Source organism: Volvox carteri, assembly GCF_000143455.1.
Source record: "Volvox carteri f. nagariensis unplaced genomic scaffold VOLCAscaffold_90, whole genome shotgun sequence".
NCBI lineage: Eukaryota > Viridiplantae > Chlorophyta > Chlorophyceae > Chlamydomonadales > Volvocaceae > Volvox > Volvox carteri.
The window spans coordinates 204,105-221,708 of record NW_003307633.1 but is presented as its reverse complement, the minus strand read 5'-3'; the positions used below and the strand labels follow the sequence as shown (position 1 = coordinate 221,708).

The window sequence follows — 17,604 nt, the reverse complement described above, 5'->3', positions numbered from 1 at the left end:
TAGGTGGAGGGGTTTGTGTGTGTGTGTGTGTGTGTGTTTGGGGCGGAGAGGGCCTTTCTCCGGAAGGACTTCAGGCAGTGGGGCCTATGAGGCAAGATGAGCTGGAGCGCACAGCGGGCTTATCCCCCCCTTCTCAGCCCTTCTCAGCCCCCACACGCCCCTCTCCTCCGTCCCTGTTGGGTGGGAGGGTACTGGTAGCAATAGTACTACTTAAGCGGTGTCTTTCCGTTGGTTAGTTATTAAGTTAGTTAGGATTACGTTAGGTAATTAGATCTGTGCGATATTACAGCCAGACCAAAACAACCTCCTAAACACACCCACATACACTCCACATACACTCCACATACATACATACATACATACTTGTGCTGTGTGCTCCCGACCCTTGCGCTGTGTTTCGGCTTCGGCCCCCGGCTCTCGCAGCCCACAGTGTAATCTAAGTCATACATACATACATACATACATACATACATACATACATACATACATCTTCCAGCCCCCAAATCGCACCTTGGCCTGTGCATCAGCTCCCCGGCACAGCAACTGTGCCGTACCGTCCCCCTGCGACCCTACGCCCTTGCCACCCCACACAAGATCCTGAATGGGCGGGTACGACAACACCTGCACAAGCATTATGATCCAAGAGCGGAAGTACTCAAGGAAACCGCGCACGGTAGGCTTGTATTTGGTATTTTTGTAAAAAGAGGAGAGAGTCAATCGTCGGTAGCTGAATTAGTACAGTACGACAACGTTGGGAAGGCTCAATTCGCAAATGTGCACCGTTGCGGGGTGGCGGTGGCCGGTAGGGCTTCGTGAGGTGGGGTGGTGTAGAGTGGTGCATGTGTGTGTATTGTGTTTTGGGGGGAACCGGGGCCGGGGAGGTGTCACTTAGGTGTACGGCGAGAGAGGGTTAGGAAGTGAGTAGCTGAGAGGGTACCTCGGCCCCCGATTATCAACACCATCGTCGTCAGGGGCCCCCACTCGAGCTCACATACATACATACATACGTACATACATACATACATACATACATACATACACACGTACATACATACATACATACATACACACGTACATACATACATACATACGCACACGCCCCCCTCACCCCTCACACCTTGTGCAGTGCAGGTGCACTCAGTTGTTCGGGACACAGGGGTCCAGCCAGCTGGTCGAATAAGCTCTGGGCCTCAACCATCAGACGACTGGCGGAAGCAGTCCGAGGGGGGAGGGGGCGAGTGGGGAAATAAAAAGGGGCGAGGGAAAGGTACGGGTACGGGTTTGGCCGTACGGCAGGCGCCACCCAGGAGCTCGGCGACGGAGTTGCGGGCTGTATCCCCCTCCTCCCCGGACTAGGATAGTCGGGTCGGTCGGGTCGGTCGCGCGTTTTTTTGGGGGTTTGGGAGGAACACTTGCATACCGACAGCTTTTCATTACCAGCAAATCAGCTAGTTCTCCAGGCCAGCAGCAAACTTTATTCCAGCTTTACGACAGCAGTGCTTTAGTACTTCTGCGCCGCCTCTACACCTACTTTTCTACACCTTCTTTACGGCTTGGCATTACTGCTTTCTCTGCTTTTTTAGTCCTGGCGGCTTAGGTAGGTAGTTTTTCCGACATCATCTTCACTTCGTCATCCCGAGGTCGCGGTCTTCACGGACGCCTTTCGGTCAGTTCTATACGTCTGTAACACTCTTGCCCTGGCAGCAGCTTCACTCGTTTGTGGTTCGTCTTTCCCCCCTCCTCCCCCTCCCCCTCCCCCTCCTCCCCCTCCCCGTCCTCCTCCCCCACCTCCCCCTTCATACATACGTACATATGTACACATTCCTGGTTCCTCCCCCCACTCACCCTAATTGCGGCAGGTCGCCCTCCTCCATGGCCCGCAGCGCCGCCCCCGTCAGCCGCAAGTTTATAGGGCCCAACAGGCCGTGCAAACCAGAATGCAGCTCCTGCGGTGTAGGGGTTGGGGGTTGGGGTTGCACGAGGTGGGTTAATGCACGGGGGGGATGGGTTTCCCCCAGCGCCACTGCCTACCAACTCCCCCCTCTCCCTACACAGATCTACTAGGAAAACCCGACCGCAACCCCCCGCTCACTTTCCCCTCCTTCCCTCCCCTCCTTCCCTCCCCTCCTTCCCTCCCCTCCTTCCCTCCCCTCCTTCCCTCCCCCCTTCCCTCCCCTCCTTCCCTCCCCTCCTTCCCTCCCCCCTTCCCTCCCCTCCTTTCCTCCCCCTTCCCTCCCCCCTTCCCTCCCACCGATGTCGGTTGCTGGTAGGCCCTCTGCAGGCACCTCAGAATGGTAGTGGTGTCCTTGTGGGCGCCCAGGTCCACCAAGACCAGGTGGAGGGGGGCGGACAGGGGGACACGGTCAACGGTCAAGATGTCGCCGTCAAAGGTCATCAGTACGGGAATGCTGCCGTACGCACAGGCCTGGTCCATGCGGCCTTGGTGGCAAGAAGGGGGGAAAAAGGGATTGCGGGGAAAGGGATTAAATGTGTGCGTGTGCGTGTGTGTATGGGTGCGCGTGTGCGTGTGTGTGTCGTACTGCTGTGTCGACGGGCTGGTTCAGAAGGATGAGGTCAGGAGGGTGCACGAAAGACGGCCCTTCCACCCAGGCCCCGTCTCCCCCTCCTCCTCCGCGCCCCCAAGGTGAAACTTCCTGACGGGGCCCCCCTTCCCTTCCACTCCCCCTTTTTCACCCTTTTGCCCCGTATACACATACGCGCACACATACACACACTCGAGAAGTCACATGGAGCAGAACTTCACTGAATAAACCCTAAGTGATATTTCAGTAATGAAGTAGCATTGTGTGTCTCTATGTGCGTGTCTGTGTGTATGTCTGTGTGTATGTCTGTGTGTATGTCTGTGTGTCTCTTCTTTCTTACAGGGTGGTTCACTTCGCCAGCAGCCCCTTTCCCGGGGCAGTCCCTGCTCTCCCCCGCTAGAGGGGCACCCTAATCCGTCACCCCATCCGACTTCAGAATGTATTCGTTGGGTTCGGCAACTCACCACCAGCATCCAACCAAATCTAGCGAATCAACGGGGCATCAACTTAGTTCCTGGTCAGCTCGCAAGTTGACTTTATTACGTCCTACATCGTCCATATGATGGGGGGCCACCTCCCATTTCAACACTCCTCGAACACCCGAGGAGCCGGCAGGCGGATTTGAACTCGGGTCGGCCGAGAGCAGAAGTCAGGCCTTAACCTTTGCCCGCCGCCTGCCTCTATGTGTATGTCTGTGTGTGAGTCTGTGTGTATGTCTCTGTGTGTGTCTGTGTGTGTGTCTGTGTGTATGTGTCTGTGTGTATGTGTGTATGTGTCTGTGTGTATGTCTCTGTGTGTATGTCTCTGTGTGTATTCTCTGTGTGTGTCTGTGTGTGTGTCTGTGTGTGTGTGAGAGACCCAATCTCGCTGTTGCCTAAGCAGGGCCCCAAGGTCCCCTTCCGTGACTGCTCTTCCCTCTCCCCCTTCCGCCCCTCCCTGTTAGGGTACAGTGGAACCCTCCAAACAGCTCCGAAACCCCTTCTTACCGCATTTTGAGGGTGTGGTAATCTCCCCCAGATACGCCAGCTCCATCTCCCCCCGCGTACTGAGATGCAGCTGGTACACACGGTTGAAGGCACGAGCCACCTGGGGTGCGGGGGGGGAGGGGGGAGGGGAAGATGAGGGGGTGGGGAAGATGAGCTGGACAAAGCACACAGCACGCAGCACGTGGACAAAACACACAGTTACACATACGCACGTCGTGTTGAGGTGCCTGGTTCCTTCTTGGCACAGATCCCTTCCCTCCCTCCCTCCCCTCCCTCCCTTTATGAGCGGTCCGGGAAGACCACCCCACCCACCACCCACCACCCACCCCTTCACTCCACTCCACTGCACATTGGCACTCCAAAGAGACCCTAACGGGCTCTCCCCCTCCCCTTTTCACGGACGCCTTTCGGTCAGTTCTACGTTTGGTACACTCTTGCCCCGGCAGCAGCTTCACTCGTGTGTGGTTCGTCTTTCCCCCTCGTCCCCCTCCCCGGCTGTCCCCGCTTTTGGGGTTTTCTCCATGGGGGGGGATCCCTTCCCTCCCCGCTCCTTCCCCTTCGTCTACCCCCCAGGTCCCCCCAGGTTCCCCCAGGTCCCCCCAGGTCCCCCAAACCCACCATGACGCAAATGGCAGCGGACGAGGAGAGACCCTTGGACATGGGAAGAGTAGTTGCGTGGTTGATCAGTTCAAGACCGCCGTACAGGTCGTACGACACACACACACGGTAGGCCGTGCCAGCCACGTAGCTAAAGAAGCCGCCGGCGCGCGCGACTGCGGGCCGAGACCGGGAGAGGAAAGTAACGGTCAGGGGAGGGCGGGAAAGGGAAGTGGTTACACAGGAGCATACACGTCATGCTCGAAGGAAGGAGAGAGGTATATGGCAACGGCATTCACAGCCCCCCATGCGGGCGAGGACGAGGGAAAAGGGAGGGCGGGAAAAGGGCAAGAGAGGGCAAGGGAGAGAGGGAGATGAATACTAGTGCAGGCGGGACCAACGACGCAGGATGACGACGAGGCGTCCCGGGGGTGGATAGCGCGACGGGGAGGCGAGGGCAGGGGGGGATGAGGAGGGAGGAAGTAATGTATTATGCGGGGATGCGACAAGAAATGGTGTTTGGGGGAGTGGGGTGGAAGGGAGATGAATGGCTGGGGGCGCAGGGAGGGGGAGGAGTTATAACGAAGCGAAGCATGCAGGGCGGGGGAGGGGGGAGGAACCATGAATTGAGGAGGGCGCAGCACCTGCGAGCAGTTCCGCTGGCTCAAGGGGGAGTTCCAGAGGCCCGGTCTGCTTGCCGTCGTTGTCGGTGGTGGTGATCCGGAGGACCTGCAGGCGAGCAGGCGGGAATCAAGAAAGGCTGAAGAGGAGCGGGGGAAGTAAGACCGAAGCGACCTACGGGGGGGAGCAAGAGCGCGTGATGTTGACCGGTGTTGATTAGCTGGAATTAGCTTGAATAACGTGAGCGGGATGAATGGCACCGTGCGTAATATTGGATAGATATAAATTGCATAAATTACAAGGTGTACCTTTTCTTTGAGGGGCCGCGCAGTTGCAAAGATGCCTTCCTGGGTGCCAACCACAATCGTCCGTCCCTCGACGAAGGACTCCGATCGACCGTTGTATTCGCCTGCCCAGTCTGTGTGCTCTCCAAACAAGCATAGACGTCCACTGACAAAAAGTTCCACGCTGTCCTCGACCACCATTCCTTTTATCCAAAGTACTCCCGGATCGTTTAACGCTCCTAATCAAACCCAAGCATCAAATTGATGCAAAAGCAATATTATGACAATCAGTTCATCGACGGGCGTGGGCGCCTCTTAAAAATATCAGTATGGTCCTATTATCAGCATTGTATTCCGTTTATTCAACGTAATATTGGGAAATTGTATGTAGAAACTAGCATACGAATACAGCATCGGTTGTGAATAGGCATCATTGGCTACGAACTGGCTAGTCGCAACCGCCAACGACCTGCAAAGAAACACACCAGACGTGCTAGGGCCGAAAGTGTGCCGCTCGTCCGGTATGACCGTTCCAAGCGTGACAAAATTCCTAGGCAGGCTATGAAACTCCTACGCGCAGAGCTAGTAAAGCTCCTCACCCCTCAGGATCAATTCAATGTCCGATAGTAATCTACCAAGGTCAAGGCACCGATTTTTGGCTTACCAAGTTTGCGATAGAACGAGATGATGAGGCGAATACATTATTGTTATCGTGGTGCGAATTCAGTGGAAATGTCACCATGTCATCTTTTGAGGAGCTCGCTAAGGCTTAACGCCTTGTGGGATGTCACGGCATTGAGCAGTTGAAAGCCATTCGGGCTGTCAGAGATGTGAGTAGGAGCACAGTTTAATTTCATTTTTAAAATTTGGCCACAGTGCTGAGGATTACGCGGAGCTGCTGCTCAAATACGTGTATCCATTCTTCAAGTTGGCACAGCAGCCACCTCTTCAAACGACGGATATCATTTATTATTAGCAAATTATGAGCGGTGAGGAGCTGGCGAAAACCAAGCCCTGCAGAAACAGGCCTAATGCTCCTGGATAGTCAGGTACACGGGTATCTAAAATCTTTCCTTCTATTCACTTCCAAAGACATCTTATACCCATACACACATATTATAGTAAGGGGTTTTGATACGCAGTAGTAGACTCTGCAAAAGTACCACACAATTGTGGCTCGTCACCCTAAAAGTATCAACTGCTGTGTACGAGCACCAGCGTAGAGCCCAGTCGTATACCAATATTCCAATGCGCCTACAGTTGTTGGGCTTTAGGTCAATTACCATTTCAGAATTACTATCCGATCGGCCAACCTGACGGGTTTGCGACATCAAGTGTTCGCAGTATCCTAATGCCTGCCCGATGAAGCTGACATAATGAGTACAAGGAGTGGGATGAAGGAGACCGATAATATGGCCAGGCGACCCGTTGCCTGTAACTTATGCCCTCATGGCGGTTGTCCGGACTTTACCGCCGCCTGCAACTTGCTATCCTTAACGTGGACCCTTCCAAACGACATCTGTTGTCAGATGCGCCCTGCTACTCTGTTTTTGTGGTGAGATAATTGTTGCGAACCTAGTAGACCAACCGTCAGTGTTGCAGTCAGTGGCTTGGGCGCTTGCACTTCCTCAGTCCTCCGCTGGAAATAGAAGCTCAATTGTCTTTTAGAATAAAAACTTAGAAATATTTTCCACGAGCCCTGCTGAAAAGATTGTTTTGGCGCGCATTTGCAGCTTCGACAGTGGCAATGGCGTTGCCCGCAATTTGCGCGTGTGGCCTGGCGCAGACGGGCTGGAGCTTTTTCGCCTCCAAATTCAAGCTTTATTCCGGGTCTCCTTATGGCACGACGACGTTACCTTCATAGTCGAAACGGGCGGCGAAGGTAAGGAAGGCAAAGGGACGCTTCCTTCCCACTGCGAAGTCAAGAGCTTCTCTGACCCAGCGCAGCCCTCGCCGCTTCAATCTTTCCAACTAAAGCCCATCCGTGCCCAATGCGTGCGCAATTCGAAATCGGTTCAAGATTTCAGTCAAGAAAGCTGACTGCTCCTATTAGGACAACGTAGTGGCCAGCCTGGCCGGCTAGGAACCCAGGCAGGTAACCCCCACAGAAGCCGCGGGTCTCTGACGTAGACTCTCCGACGTGGAATCTATCAAGCAGTTAAAGCTGCAGGCCGTAGGGACTCGGCGGGCTCCTTTTCCCTTTGCGTCCCCAACCGTCTGCCTCGTCTCCGTCCGTCCGACCGACCTGCTGTCAGTTGCAGCTTTCTGGATTTGCCTAATTAGACTACAGGTACTTATATAGATATGCAGCAACTGATTAGCTCGAATAGGGGGTAGCGATGTAACCGCTTTTTTCTGCTAACGCAAAACAAACTATTTACCTTACTAAGAAGTAGTCATTTAACTTTCATCATACTAATGAGTGCCCAAGGAACCCGTGCTCGTAAGCCCATGAGCGGCAAATGGAGGCCATCGTCCATACGTCGAGTTACGGGGAAGAAACTGGGTCGCGCTGCCTGGACTTCAGGCTTTTACATTCTCCGAAGATATTTTGCTTGAGGCGTGGGCGGTGGACGGCCTGGACGGTTTCCTTTTGAAAGCGTTCCGTTAGGGGTTCTGTTCTTCTTGCAGGTCCGAAACCAAACCTATGTTGTTCCTTACGGCGTACAAAGTGTGCCGCTCGTCCATTACGGCCGTCGTTAGGTTCCCTAACGGCGGCCCATCAGTCGCGTTACGCTGCCAATCGAATACTCGTAAGATAAGTCGAGCTGCTATCTATTTTGCGCGTTGCCGTCGCCATTTGTACCTTGCAGTTCATATTATGGAAAAGAAGGATTTGAACCCTTGAATTTCATTAATCGAACCCGTTTAATTTTAGGAGTTGTGCGAAGCCTGCAGGCGTTGATCGTTGCGATGCATTACGTGTGGGGGATTTTTCTGTATTCTTGCGATAGTTTTGTTTAATATCACCGCATATTACAGCAAGCCACCCACATACCTGAAGGTCTCATAGACTGGCTTCCTTCTCGTCTACTGACAGCGGTTTAGCTATTTGACTTTGGCCGCTTTATGCGTAACGGTCTACAGCAACCTTCGGGGGATGCCAACCTCAGGCACAACCTACAGCCCTGCAATTGAGGGCAATCCTAGTACGGCAAGCTGCATGCCTTGTTTAGGTGTCATCCTCAGCAGTAACTGTATCTTCAGTGTCCCGCCGCCGTCCAACAACTGTATACATTATGTATGTATGTATGTATGCATGTATGTATGTATGTATGTATGTATGTATGTATGTATGTATGTATGTATGTATGTATGTATGTATGTATGTATGTATGTATGTATGTATGTATGTATGTATGTATGTATGTATGTATGTATGTATGTATGTATGACTTAGATTACACTGTGGGCCGCGAGAGCCGGGGGCCGAAGCCGAAACACAGCGCAAGGTTCGGGAGCACACAGCACAAGTCTGTAGTTTCCTGCAGGCGGCAAGCCCAGGGTATTGGTACTCCAGGCCGGGCGGCGGCCCCGGTCCGTCGGGTCGGTCCCTCCAGCATTGGGGAATAGCGGATTTCCCCATAATGCAGTCGCCCAGCACCAGTCACCGGGTGTCAGCGGGTTGGTCCCGATGTCCTCTGGTGGCGGCAAGTGCCCCAGGGCTCCCACAATCCGGCTGATATCCTTCGGCAGGTCACGAGTCCCAAGCCAGGGCCCAGTTGGGCTCGCGGTTGTCAGGGCCCACGGCTGGAAAGCGGGGTTCGTGAGCAGAAGGTAGGCTGAAAGCGTGCGGACCCAGGGGTGGATACCTCCGCCCACCTGCATATCTGTGTCTGTTGCGCCTGTATCTGATCTCGTGTTGCCTGTTCGCAGCCCTAGGGTTGCGATGACAAAGCGAGCTGCCCACACCGCATGCCGGGCTTGGATGTGTTGCCGGAGGGGCAGCAGACCAAAGCCTCCTGTCGATGGGTGACCGATCAGGAGTTCCTTGGGCACGCCAGTCAAGCGTCGGCCAGGATTATCCGGGCCTTGTTGGCGGTCGACCAGGCGAGCCGTGAGTCGCTCTATCTCGTCCAGCACGCGGTCTGGGGCCAGTCCGCCATGCTCCATGTGCCAGGTGACCGTCTGCAAGCCATACGCCGACGCCGCCGTTGCCCTAGCAAATGCTGACAGCGGGAAGCGGGACAGACGCTGCATCCGCCGTTTGGCCTCTCCCATCCTCTTCGTCCAGTCCGGCTGTGGTGGGGTCACCTGGTTGTCTATCGGCAGTCTCAGGGCAGTAGCAGTGTTTACCACTTTAAGTCCTCCGATTGTCTCCTGCTGGGGGGCTGTTAGCTGGGGTCCTGCTGCTGGCGCCGGCTGCTGTTGTTGCTGTCGCTGCTGGCCAATCCATAGCAGTTCCACTTTCTCCAGATTGAGTCGCTGGCCAGATGCCCGGGCAAATGTTTCCATGGCCTGTAGGAAGGAGGGGACTGATTCCGCGCCATCCAACGCCACTTCCGTGTCATCTGCATATTGGCAGGCGGTGACGGGATTTGGGTCGGACGGTTGCAGCTTAATTCCCACCTCCTGGCTCCGGAGCCAGCATTGGAGAGCTTGGGCGACGAAGAGGTACAGCAGAGGCGCCAGGGGGGAGCCCTGTCGGACACCAGCCTCCATGTCTACCAGCCTGGACTTGTACCCGTTGACCATGCCCGGGCTCGGGTTTCGCTCAGTAGCAGACGTACCCACGCACACAGCTGTGGCCCTGCCCCCATCGCCTCCATGGCCGCTAGGAGAAAGCCGCGATCCACTGTATCGTATGCTTTGGCAAAGTCCAGGAATGCCAAAAGCCCTTGGCGGTTCTGCTTGCGGAGGAGGTGTGACAGGTGGCGCAGGAAGAGTACGCTGGCCCCAATCAGGCGCTTGGGGAGGAAGGCGGATTGCTCGGGGGTGATGACCCGTCCCAGGGCGGGGCCCAGGCGGTTCGCCAGTACCTTAGCAAGGAGCCGGTAGTCCGAGCATAACAGCGTGATGGGGCGGTAGTTGCCGGGGAGCTTGGGGTCGCCTTTTTTATAGAGCACTGTGATGATCCCTTCAAGGAAGCCTGCGGGCACCTGCCCGGTCGTGCCAATGGCAGTGAACAGGCCTGCCATGGTATTACCTATGGCTGACCAGGATTTCCTGTAGATGTCGGCTGGAATCCCATCCCACCCTGGGGCCTTGCCAGGTGCGCTCTTCTCGAGTGCCTTCCGCAGTTCGGTGGCTGTGATCTTTTTGGCTCCAAGCTGTTCATCTGCCTCTGCTGGGAGCTTAATGTTGGCTGCGGTGAGGGAGTTCAGTACGGCTTGGCGGGCCTGGGGGCAGATGAAGTCCGGGGCCTTGCTCACATCCTTCCAGAAGTCGGCTACCACCTGGGGCAGCTGAGCGGGGTTGGTAACAAGTCGGCCGGACAAGGCTTGCAGGGCGACAGGGGCTGGTTGTTGGTCTATAGCCTGGGCCTGGAGGAAGGCTGTAAGGGATGGGCTCGGCCTCTCCCCTGCCTGCAGCCAGTGGGTGCGGGCCTCCATGGCATCCTTCCGGCAGTCTTCCCGATGTGCTCGTGCGAGCGTTGCCTGGGCTTCGACCAGTTGTTGGAGTGGCTGTTGTGCTGTGGGGGCTGCATCCACCGCTTGCCTTGCCAACTGGACCTGCGGTAACACTTCCCGAGCCCGGGTCCCTGGTCTGAGCTTGCGGTGTTGTGCCGCCTTGTTGAGCTGAAGGGCCAGGGTGCTCAACCGGCGTTTAAAAGCTGGCCACCACGCAATCAGGCCCAAAGGGTTGTCCTCCGCTGATGGTGCTGTGGCACACTGGCTGGTGATCCATGCCTCCATGCTTGCGGCTAAGTCCTGGTGTGATGTGAAGGCCAGCCGCACTCGTCGGTTATGTATGTATGTATGTATGACGTTGATTACACTGTGGGCTGAAAAGCCGGAGGCCCAGGGCCGAAACACAGCGCGGGGGGCGGATGCACACGGCTGGTTAGCCTCGTGCACTCCGCCCCCGGGTCAGGCCGCACGGGAAACGGCGGCCGGCACACATCAGCGCTCCCCTCCGGGGTTTGGCGCTCCAGCTAGACGGGATCTATGCCCGCTGGTCTCCTAACAGAAACGAAGTCGCAACCGGGGCCCTCTTCCTGCCGACCGAACGAACCGAGCACCTCAGAAAGCTCGCAACCAGGACCTGGGCGACCGGGAGCCCGACGAGTCTTCCCGGGCTGGGGAGGTCACCAAGCTCAAAACTCCTCACGCAAAAAGAGCGCAAAGAGCTCACCCCACAAGACGCCAAACAGCCTCCTGAGACTACTACCCTCCTCCGCCTCTCCCTCCCTGGGCTAGTCCAGGGGAGATAGCACCCGTCGGGGGGATAACACCGCACAAGCCCACGCCCTTCCACAGCACTGGGTCTAATTTGAAAAGTATGTATGATGTGTGAAACAGGGGGTGTATCTTCGCCCATGGCAGCTACCCTGCGAAACCCTGCCTTCCCCGGTATTTCGGGGCTCCCTCATCAGTCAGTCAACTTCTCAGTGGATCGCTCAGATTCCGCACCCATCACCAGCATCCAATGGAATCTGCCGGGTCGACAGCGGCCCAACTCCGTTCCTGGTCGGCTCGCAGGTTGACTTTATCCCAGGTCACCACCGTCCATCAACTAGGGGCGCAATGCCTTCCACCATCGGAAGGACTTTGACCCTAATGGGTATCGATCCCGGGATCTCCCTGGGGCAATGGTCGCGCCTTACCAGTGGTGCCAAACCCTTATATATGTATGTATGTATGTATGTATGTATGTATGTATGTATGTATGTATGTATGTATGGTCCGTCTGCTCCCCTCAAGCCCTCAGGCCCAACAATATCACTCGTGCGCGGCAGAGATGTGACCCGTGACGTCGTTTCTTACCGGCGCCAAACTAATGAGGGCGTTATGGGGGATCACAGCCAAGGTGCCGCTGTGTTTTGTTTGCTTGCTCAAAGAACAGAAAGCAGCGCTTTTTGCGCTCAAAAAAGCGATTTGTTGGGCTCCTCTGCCGTAGGGGACGTTTCGGATGTTGCCGCCTTACCTTCACAACCATTCCTTCTTCTTTCGAATCCCTACCCCCTTGCCTGATCAGGTGCCCCACTTCTGCTACCTGGCCTATCCTCCTACGGCGTCGCATCCTACTGTGCTGCAATCGGCGCCGTATTAGGGGCGATGGCTAAAACAGCGGAACCGGCAGCAGTGGCGATGGCAGCAAAAAGGGTGGAGTTCTTCGGGGTTCAGCCGCAACAGCAGCAGCAGCAGCAGCAGGAGGGGGAGCAACAGCAGCCGCAGGAGCAGCCACCAGATCGCCAATCAGTAGCGCCTCCTGCATCAGGGAGCCGTGCAGTCTATGTTGCTACTGCTGCTACTGCTACTGCGACTGCTACTGCTGCTATTGCGACTGCTACTAGTGCTACTAGTGCTACTAGTGCTGCTACTTGGGGGTCACTGTGGCGATGCCAGAAGAGGGACAGTGGGTCCGATGATGTGGCGGGTGGTGACGCAAACGGAGATGATGACGGCGACCAAGATGATGATGGCGACCAAGATGATGATGGCGACCAAGACGACGGCGGTGATGGCGACGCCGATGATTGGATAGAGCTGCTGTGTTCAGTGGCAGATCTGCTGGAAGGAGAGCCGTGTATGCATGGTGATGTGGATTGGAATAAACTGGATCGAGAGCAAGATCCAGATCTGGATCCAAATCTAGATCCAAAGATGGTATTGCGAAACAGACAGCTGCCGCAATTTGCTGTGTCCCCAGGTCTCCGTGAATGTGACAAGCCATCAGCACCAAGCTTCGGAGTTACCGTGTGGGCTTGCGTCCGCCAGCACGACAGCCGCAATGGGTCGCCGCCGCCCCTGCCCCTGACCCCTCGGCTGCCGTACAACACCGGGCGTAAGCCGAAAGCTACTGCGGTTGCCGTACAACAGCAGCCATAAGCCGCGAAGGTCCCCAAAACTGCCGTGCAGCAGCAACCGGAGTCGCTGGCGAAGCGACGGGAGCCGACAGTTGCCGCCGGGGCGCGCCGGATTGGGGAGCTGCTGTGGATATGAACTGAAGTTTGGAGATGAGGGGTGTTAATCACGATCCTGGCAGGAACTTTGATCCAAGATTCGAATATTGAGATGAATCGTCCAAATCCAAGACTTAAGGTCTTAAAATATGGAATCAACAAAGAGAAAACAAAGAAGAAGGTCCACTAAACTTCCTGTTTGAAGAAATGCATCTGCATCGCGAAAACCATGCCGCTTAGCACTTGGCGTCCTCGGCTTCTCTCCATCCCCCTTCGTCGTTATCGTTAGCCATATTTAGGGCGATGGAGACATTAAGGCCATCAAGCGGACCTGAACTAGCGGAATACGACTTTGCTAACCTAATTTTACCTAATTCTATCTTCGACAAAACTATGCATTATATTGTATAAAGTGCTGTACGGCGATGATGGATGCGGTGCGCTGCAGTTCTTATAAAAACACTCCCTCCTGTTCTTGGATTGCCATTGCCGTACGGCCCGCCTTGGCCAACCGTTTGGCAAAAGGGGTTGAGGATGTGCTGGCCGTGCTGCTGTTGCAGCAGCCTGCGGTGGGGTTAATTTGTTATCAAACAAGCCCATGTGGGGGGCGCCAGAGCTACCGGCATGCCGATATGATGGACGAGCGTACAGCATCTGTACGGGCTGAGTGCAATCAGTTTAAGACACGCGGTTTCTGTGTTGTTGGTCATGTCAGTATTCAAGCAGCCGAAGTGGTAAATTGACATCCGAGGGGGTTTTGGTGAGTTGATGTTGTTACAGGGTGGTTAAGCTTCACCAGTGGCCTTGTGAGTTGTTAGCTCTGCCTTGCGCACACTGCCCCAACGGCTGAGGTGTGCTTAGGGAAGGGGTCAATACATTTTTCTGTATTTGTATTTTTACAATATTTATTGATAATAGTTTACAATTAATAATATTGGTTCCACGATGGGATGGGATACAGCAGCCGCCGGTCAAATCTTACAGATAAAAATCCAGTTCGTGATTGTAACTCATGTTTAGCCATTCTCCGCAGGTCATCTATGTAGTCCCCCGAGTTTCTTTGCACCACTTCTCCCCATATGGGTCACATGCCTAGTAACCCTATCAGCAGCAGCAGTAGTAGTGGTGCTGGTGCTGGTGCTGGTGGTGAGGGTGAGGGTGGTTGCAGTTTGCAGTCAGCCCGGCCGAGGAGGGCACTAAAGCCGCAACCCACAGCACTAGTGAGCAGCGCCATTGTTCAGTCAGTGGTCCCGTAGGAAAAAGCAAAAATGCGCGAGAACAAGGCCACCGAAGTCCAACGAATTTACTTCCGTACGGATGCAGTACGACAGGGAACCCCGTCTTACGAAAGTAAATAAAGCGTCCCTGGAGGACACGGACGGGCTCAGGGCCTGCAGCTGCTAGGTACGTACGGCTTATCATTCATCCACCACTGCTAAGCTAACCCTACAGTAGTAGCGGCACACACACAGACATACACACAGACATACACACACACTCAAAAAGAAAAACCACACGGCCCATCCATAATTTCATAAAGCATGAATGAAGGAGGCGCTTTTCCCCCTTTTTCCCCCCCTGGACTCTCACACCCCTGGGGCCCCCAATGCACACACACGCGGGCCGCTCGGGCGCACCATGAACTGGACCTCATGATGACGTGGCTGGGCCAACGCGACTTCACACCAGTACGACGGAGTACGGCAACGGCAAACGCACGTAAAATACAAATACGACGATGAGGCTATATGGGAAGTGTATGCGTACATTTGTGCATGAATACAACCCCATCCAACCCAGCCCACTTCATTTCCACCCTCAAGAGGGAGGTGGTATGTGTCTTGGGGCGATAGCGGCTGCAAAAGGAGTGTACGGGGAAGCCACGTCATTGTCGGAGCAGGATCCATTCACTGGTCGACGACGTCCGCGGACCAGTAAACGAGCTCGTCACCGTCCACCTGTACGGCAGCAGCGGCGGCGGCGGCGGCGGCGGCGGAGGAGGAGGAGGAACAGGGCAGAGAGAGGGCCCCAGGGTGAGAGGGGGAGAGGGGGAAGACGTGATTTGTGGGAAGCATTACGAATAAACCCTAATAAAAGGATACAGAAGGGATCATACGAAAATATAACTTTATACAGGTATAATGTAGTATATGTACATGTAAATATTTGGTGTCTTCAGTTGGCTCTACTTGGGGAAGTCGGCAGTTAGCGGTTGGAAGGGGAAAGGCGCAGGGGCTGCCCAACCACACACACCCATCCACACACACCCATCCACACTCTGCCGCCCACCCCCACCCCACTGCAACCCATCCCCCCACCCGACCCACGCAACCCTTCAGCTATCCGTACACAGATAATGTGCATAAGCCAGCCTCACAACCCCCAGCAGCCACATCTCCCTTCCCCCCCATACACACATACACAAACACATTTTACCCCTCGGAGGCCCCCACCCACCTGTAAGGACCGCCGGCCTCCAGTTCCGTACGACGGCCCGTATCCGTAACCGTATCCGTACACGTACCCCTCCTCCACGCCGTCCCCTCCTCCTCCCCTTCGCTTGACGTTGCCGCCACTGCTGCCGCCGGCGGCCTCCCTGTTCTCCAGCCTCTTGTTGTCGGTCCCCTTCCGCCCCGCTCCGAAACCAAACAGCCGCAGCGGGTTGACAGCTGCCAGCGTGTGAACCACGGCATTGCGACCCGAGGGGCGCCGAGAACCTCCCGCCGCTTTGCCGGGTGCTTGCTGCTGGGTCTCGTCGTCCTCACCGAGCCGTTGCTGCTGTTGCTGCTGCCATCCACCCGCCTCCTCCCTTTCCTCCTCCTCCTCCTGTTGCTGCTGCTGCTGCTGTTGGTGATGAGGATGATAACGGTGCTTGCGGTCCTCCTCATGGTCGTTGTAGTTACCGTTGTAGTGTTGGTTATGGTGGTTGTAATAACCGCTTTCATCAGGGCCCCCAGGTGACGGCTGATATTGAGCCGCTGGGAACTGCGGTGGCAACGGCAGCGGTTGTTCCAGCTGTCGTTGGTAGTTGACGGTTGACGGTGGGCGGGTGTCCTCACCATCGTGACTGTCTTCAGCGTCCAACCAGAAGCCAACAGACGGCGGCTCGAGGTCGCTAGAGCGGCGTCGCTGGCCGCTGAGGCTGCCGCTACTGCTGCCGCCGTAGCAGCAACCTCCGCCGTCGCCGACGCCGCCGCGGCAGTAGCGATGCTGCCCTACCGGGCTGTAGTCGCCGCCATTACTGTTACCGTTGTCATTGTCGTTGTTGCGGTTCTTGGGCTGTTGCATATGCTCGTGGTGGCGCCAGAGTACCGCCACCTCGTCGCCGCCACTGCCGCCACTGCCGCCACTGCCGCCGCGGCCACCAGCTTCGTACCGGCGGGAAGGAAGGCCGCCGTCCTCCTGCAGCTGTGGTGGTGGCGGCGGCGGCGGCTGTAGCACCGCCGCCGTCGCGTCACGTGTACTTCTTCTTCCATATACCCCGCGATCTGACCCGGCCTCCGAAACGGCCTCGTCGTTGACTCCGACGCCGGCCGCTACCAGCAACTCGGAATGTGCCCCAGTCGGCCGAGCAGATGCCCTTGAAGCGATAGCGTCTTCGGCGGTAGTTGCCGTACTGCTGCGGCCACCAGCGCCACCACCAGCGCCGCCGCCGCCGCTGTCGCCGCTACCGCCGCCAGGAGCTCTTTCCGGCGCCACGCAGACGGCGGCAGGAGCGTTGACGGTGGCGGCGGCGGGAGCGGCGGGACTGGATTCCTGGTCTGACGTCACCGTCGCCACTGCCGTACTTCCCCCCGCCGCCACCCCCCCTCCCACCCCCGCCGTCAGCCTGCTCTTAGAGCCCCGCATCGCCAGGGACGGTCCCCTGGAGAGGGAGGCGCCACCGCCACCGCCACCGCCACCTCCCACCCCCTGATCGCGGCTTGACACCTGCGCACGTGATGGTGGTGATGGTGGTGATGGCGGTGATGGTGGTTTGAGGTTACAGCGGTATGGATAACAACAACAGAAGCAGCAACGTTCCCTGCGGCTCCCTCCAAGGCCCTGTGCCTCCCCCCTTCCCCCCCATCCCCCCCATCCAATGGGGCCTTATTGCCCCCCCCCTCCGCAGTGGTTCCCCCCCCCCTTCCTGACGCCTTGTGCAATGTCCGGAGGCGGAGAGGGTTTTGGAAAACGTGGAGGGGCCCCCGACCCGCTCGCCCACCCCTGGACTCCCCCACCCCTGGACCCCCCACCCCTGGACCCCCCCACCCCTGGACCCCCCACCCCTGGACCCCCCCACCCCTGGACCCCCCACCCCTGGACCCCCCACCTCCAACGCCGCCATGTAATCCTCGACGTCATCTTCCACGTCGGAAAAGTCACTGGCGTCCATCCGCTTGGCCAGCTGGTGTGCAGGTGTGTGTGTGTGTGTGTGTGTCGGGGGGAGGGGGAGCGGGGGAAGGGGGGATGTTACACGGGGTTTGATGAGAAAAGGGGACTCCCTCCCCTCCCTCCCCTCCCTCCCT

At 56.6% G+C, this 17,604-nt stretch overlaps 2 protein-coding genes across 2 annotated transcripts in view; both read right to left on the bottom strand.

Moving 5' to 3' along the window:
• The window catches only part of VOLCADRAFT_99583 (uncharacterized protein), a gene marked incomplete at both ends in the record, with an annotated part of 5,439 nt that extends 207 nt beyond the window's left edge, over positions 1-5,232 (bottom strand). The window contains 8 exons of the mRNA XM_002958268.1: positions 511-621; positions 1,118-1,205; positions 1,846-1,946; positions 2,252-2,439; positions 3,530-3,629; positions 4,148-4,302; positions 4,771-4,855; positions 5,056-5,232. Of these exons, the coding sequence (XP_002958314.1) occupies positions 511-621; positions 1,118-1,205; positions 1,846-1,946; positions 2,252-2,439; positions 3,530-3,629; positions 4,148-4,302; positions 4,771-4,855; positions 5,056-5,232 (1,005 nt within the window). The remainder of the gene's footprint in view (positions 1-510; positions 622-1,117; positions 1,206-1,845; positions 1,947-2,251; positions 2,440-3,529; positions 3,630-4,147; positions 4,303-4,770; positions 4,856-5,055) is intronic.
• Positions 5,233-15,003: 9,771 nt separating this feature from the next.
• The window catches only part of VOLCADRAFT_99581 (uncharacterized protein), a gene marked incomplete at both ends in the record, with an annotated part of 11,615 nt that continues 9,014 nt past the window's right edge, over positions 15,004-17,604 (bottom strand). Inside the window, 5 exons of the mRNA XM_002958267.1 lie at positions 15,004-15,054; positions 15,554-16,111; positions 16,415-16,504; positions 16,913-17,026; positions 17,409-17,483. Of these exons, the coding sequence (XP_002958313.1) occupies positions 15,004-15,054; positions 15,554-16,111; positions 16,415-16,504; positions 16,913-17,026; positions 17,409-17,483 (888 nt within the window). The remainder of the gene's footprint in view (positions 15,055-15,553; positions 16,112-16,414; positions 16,505-16,912; positions 17,027-17,408; positions 17,484-17,604) is intronic.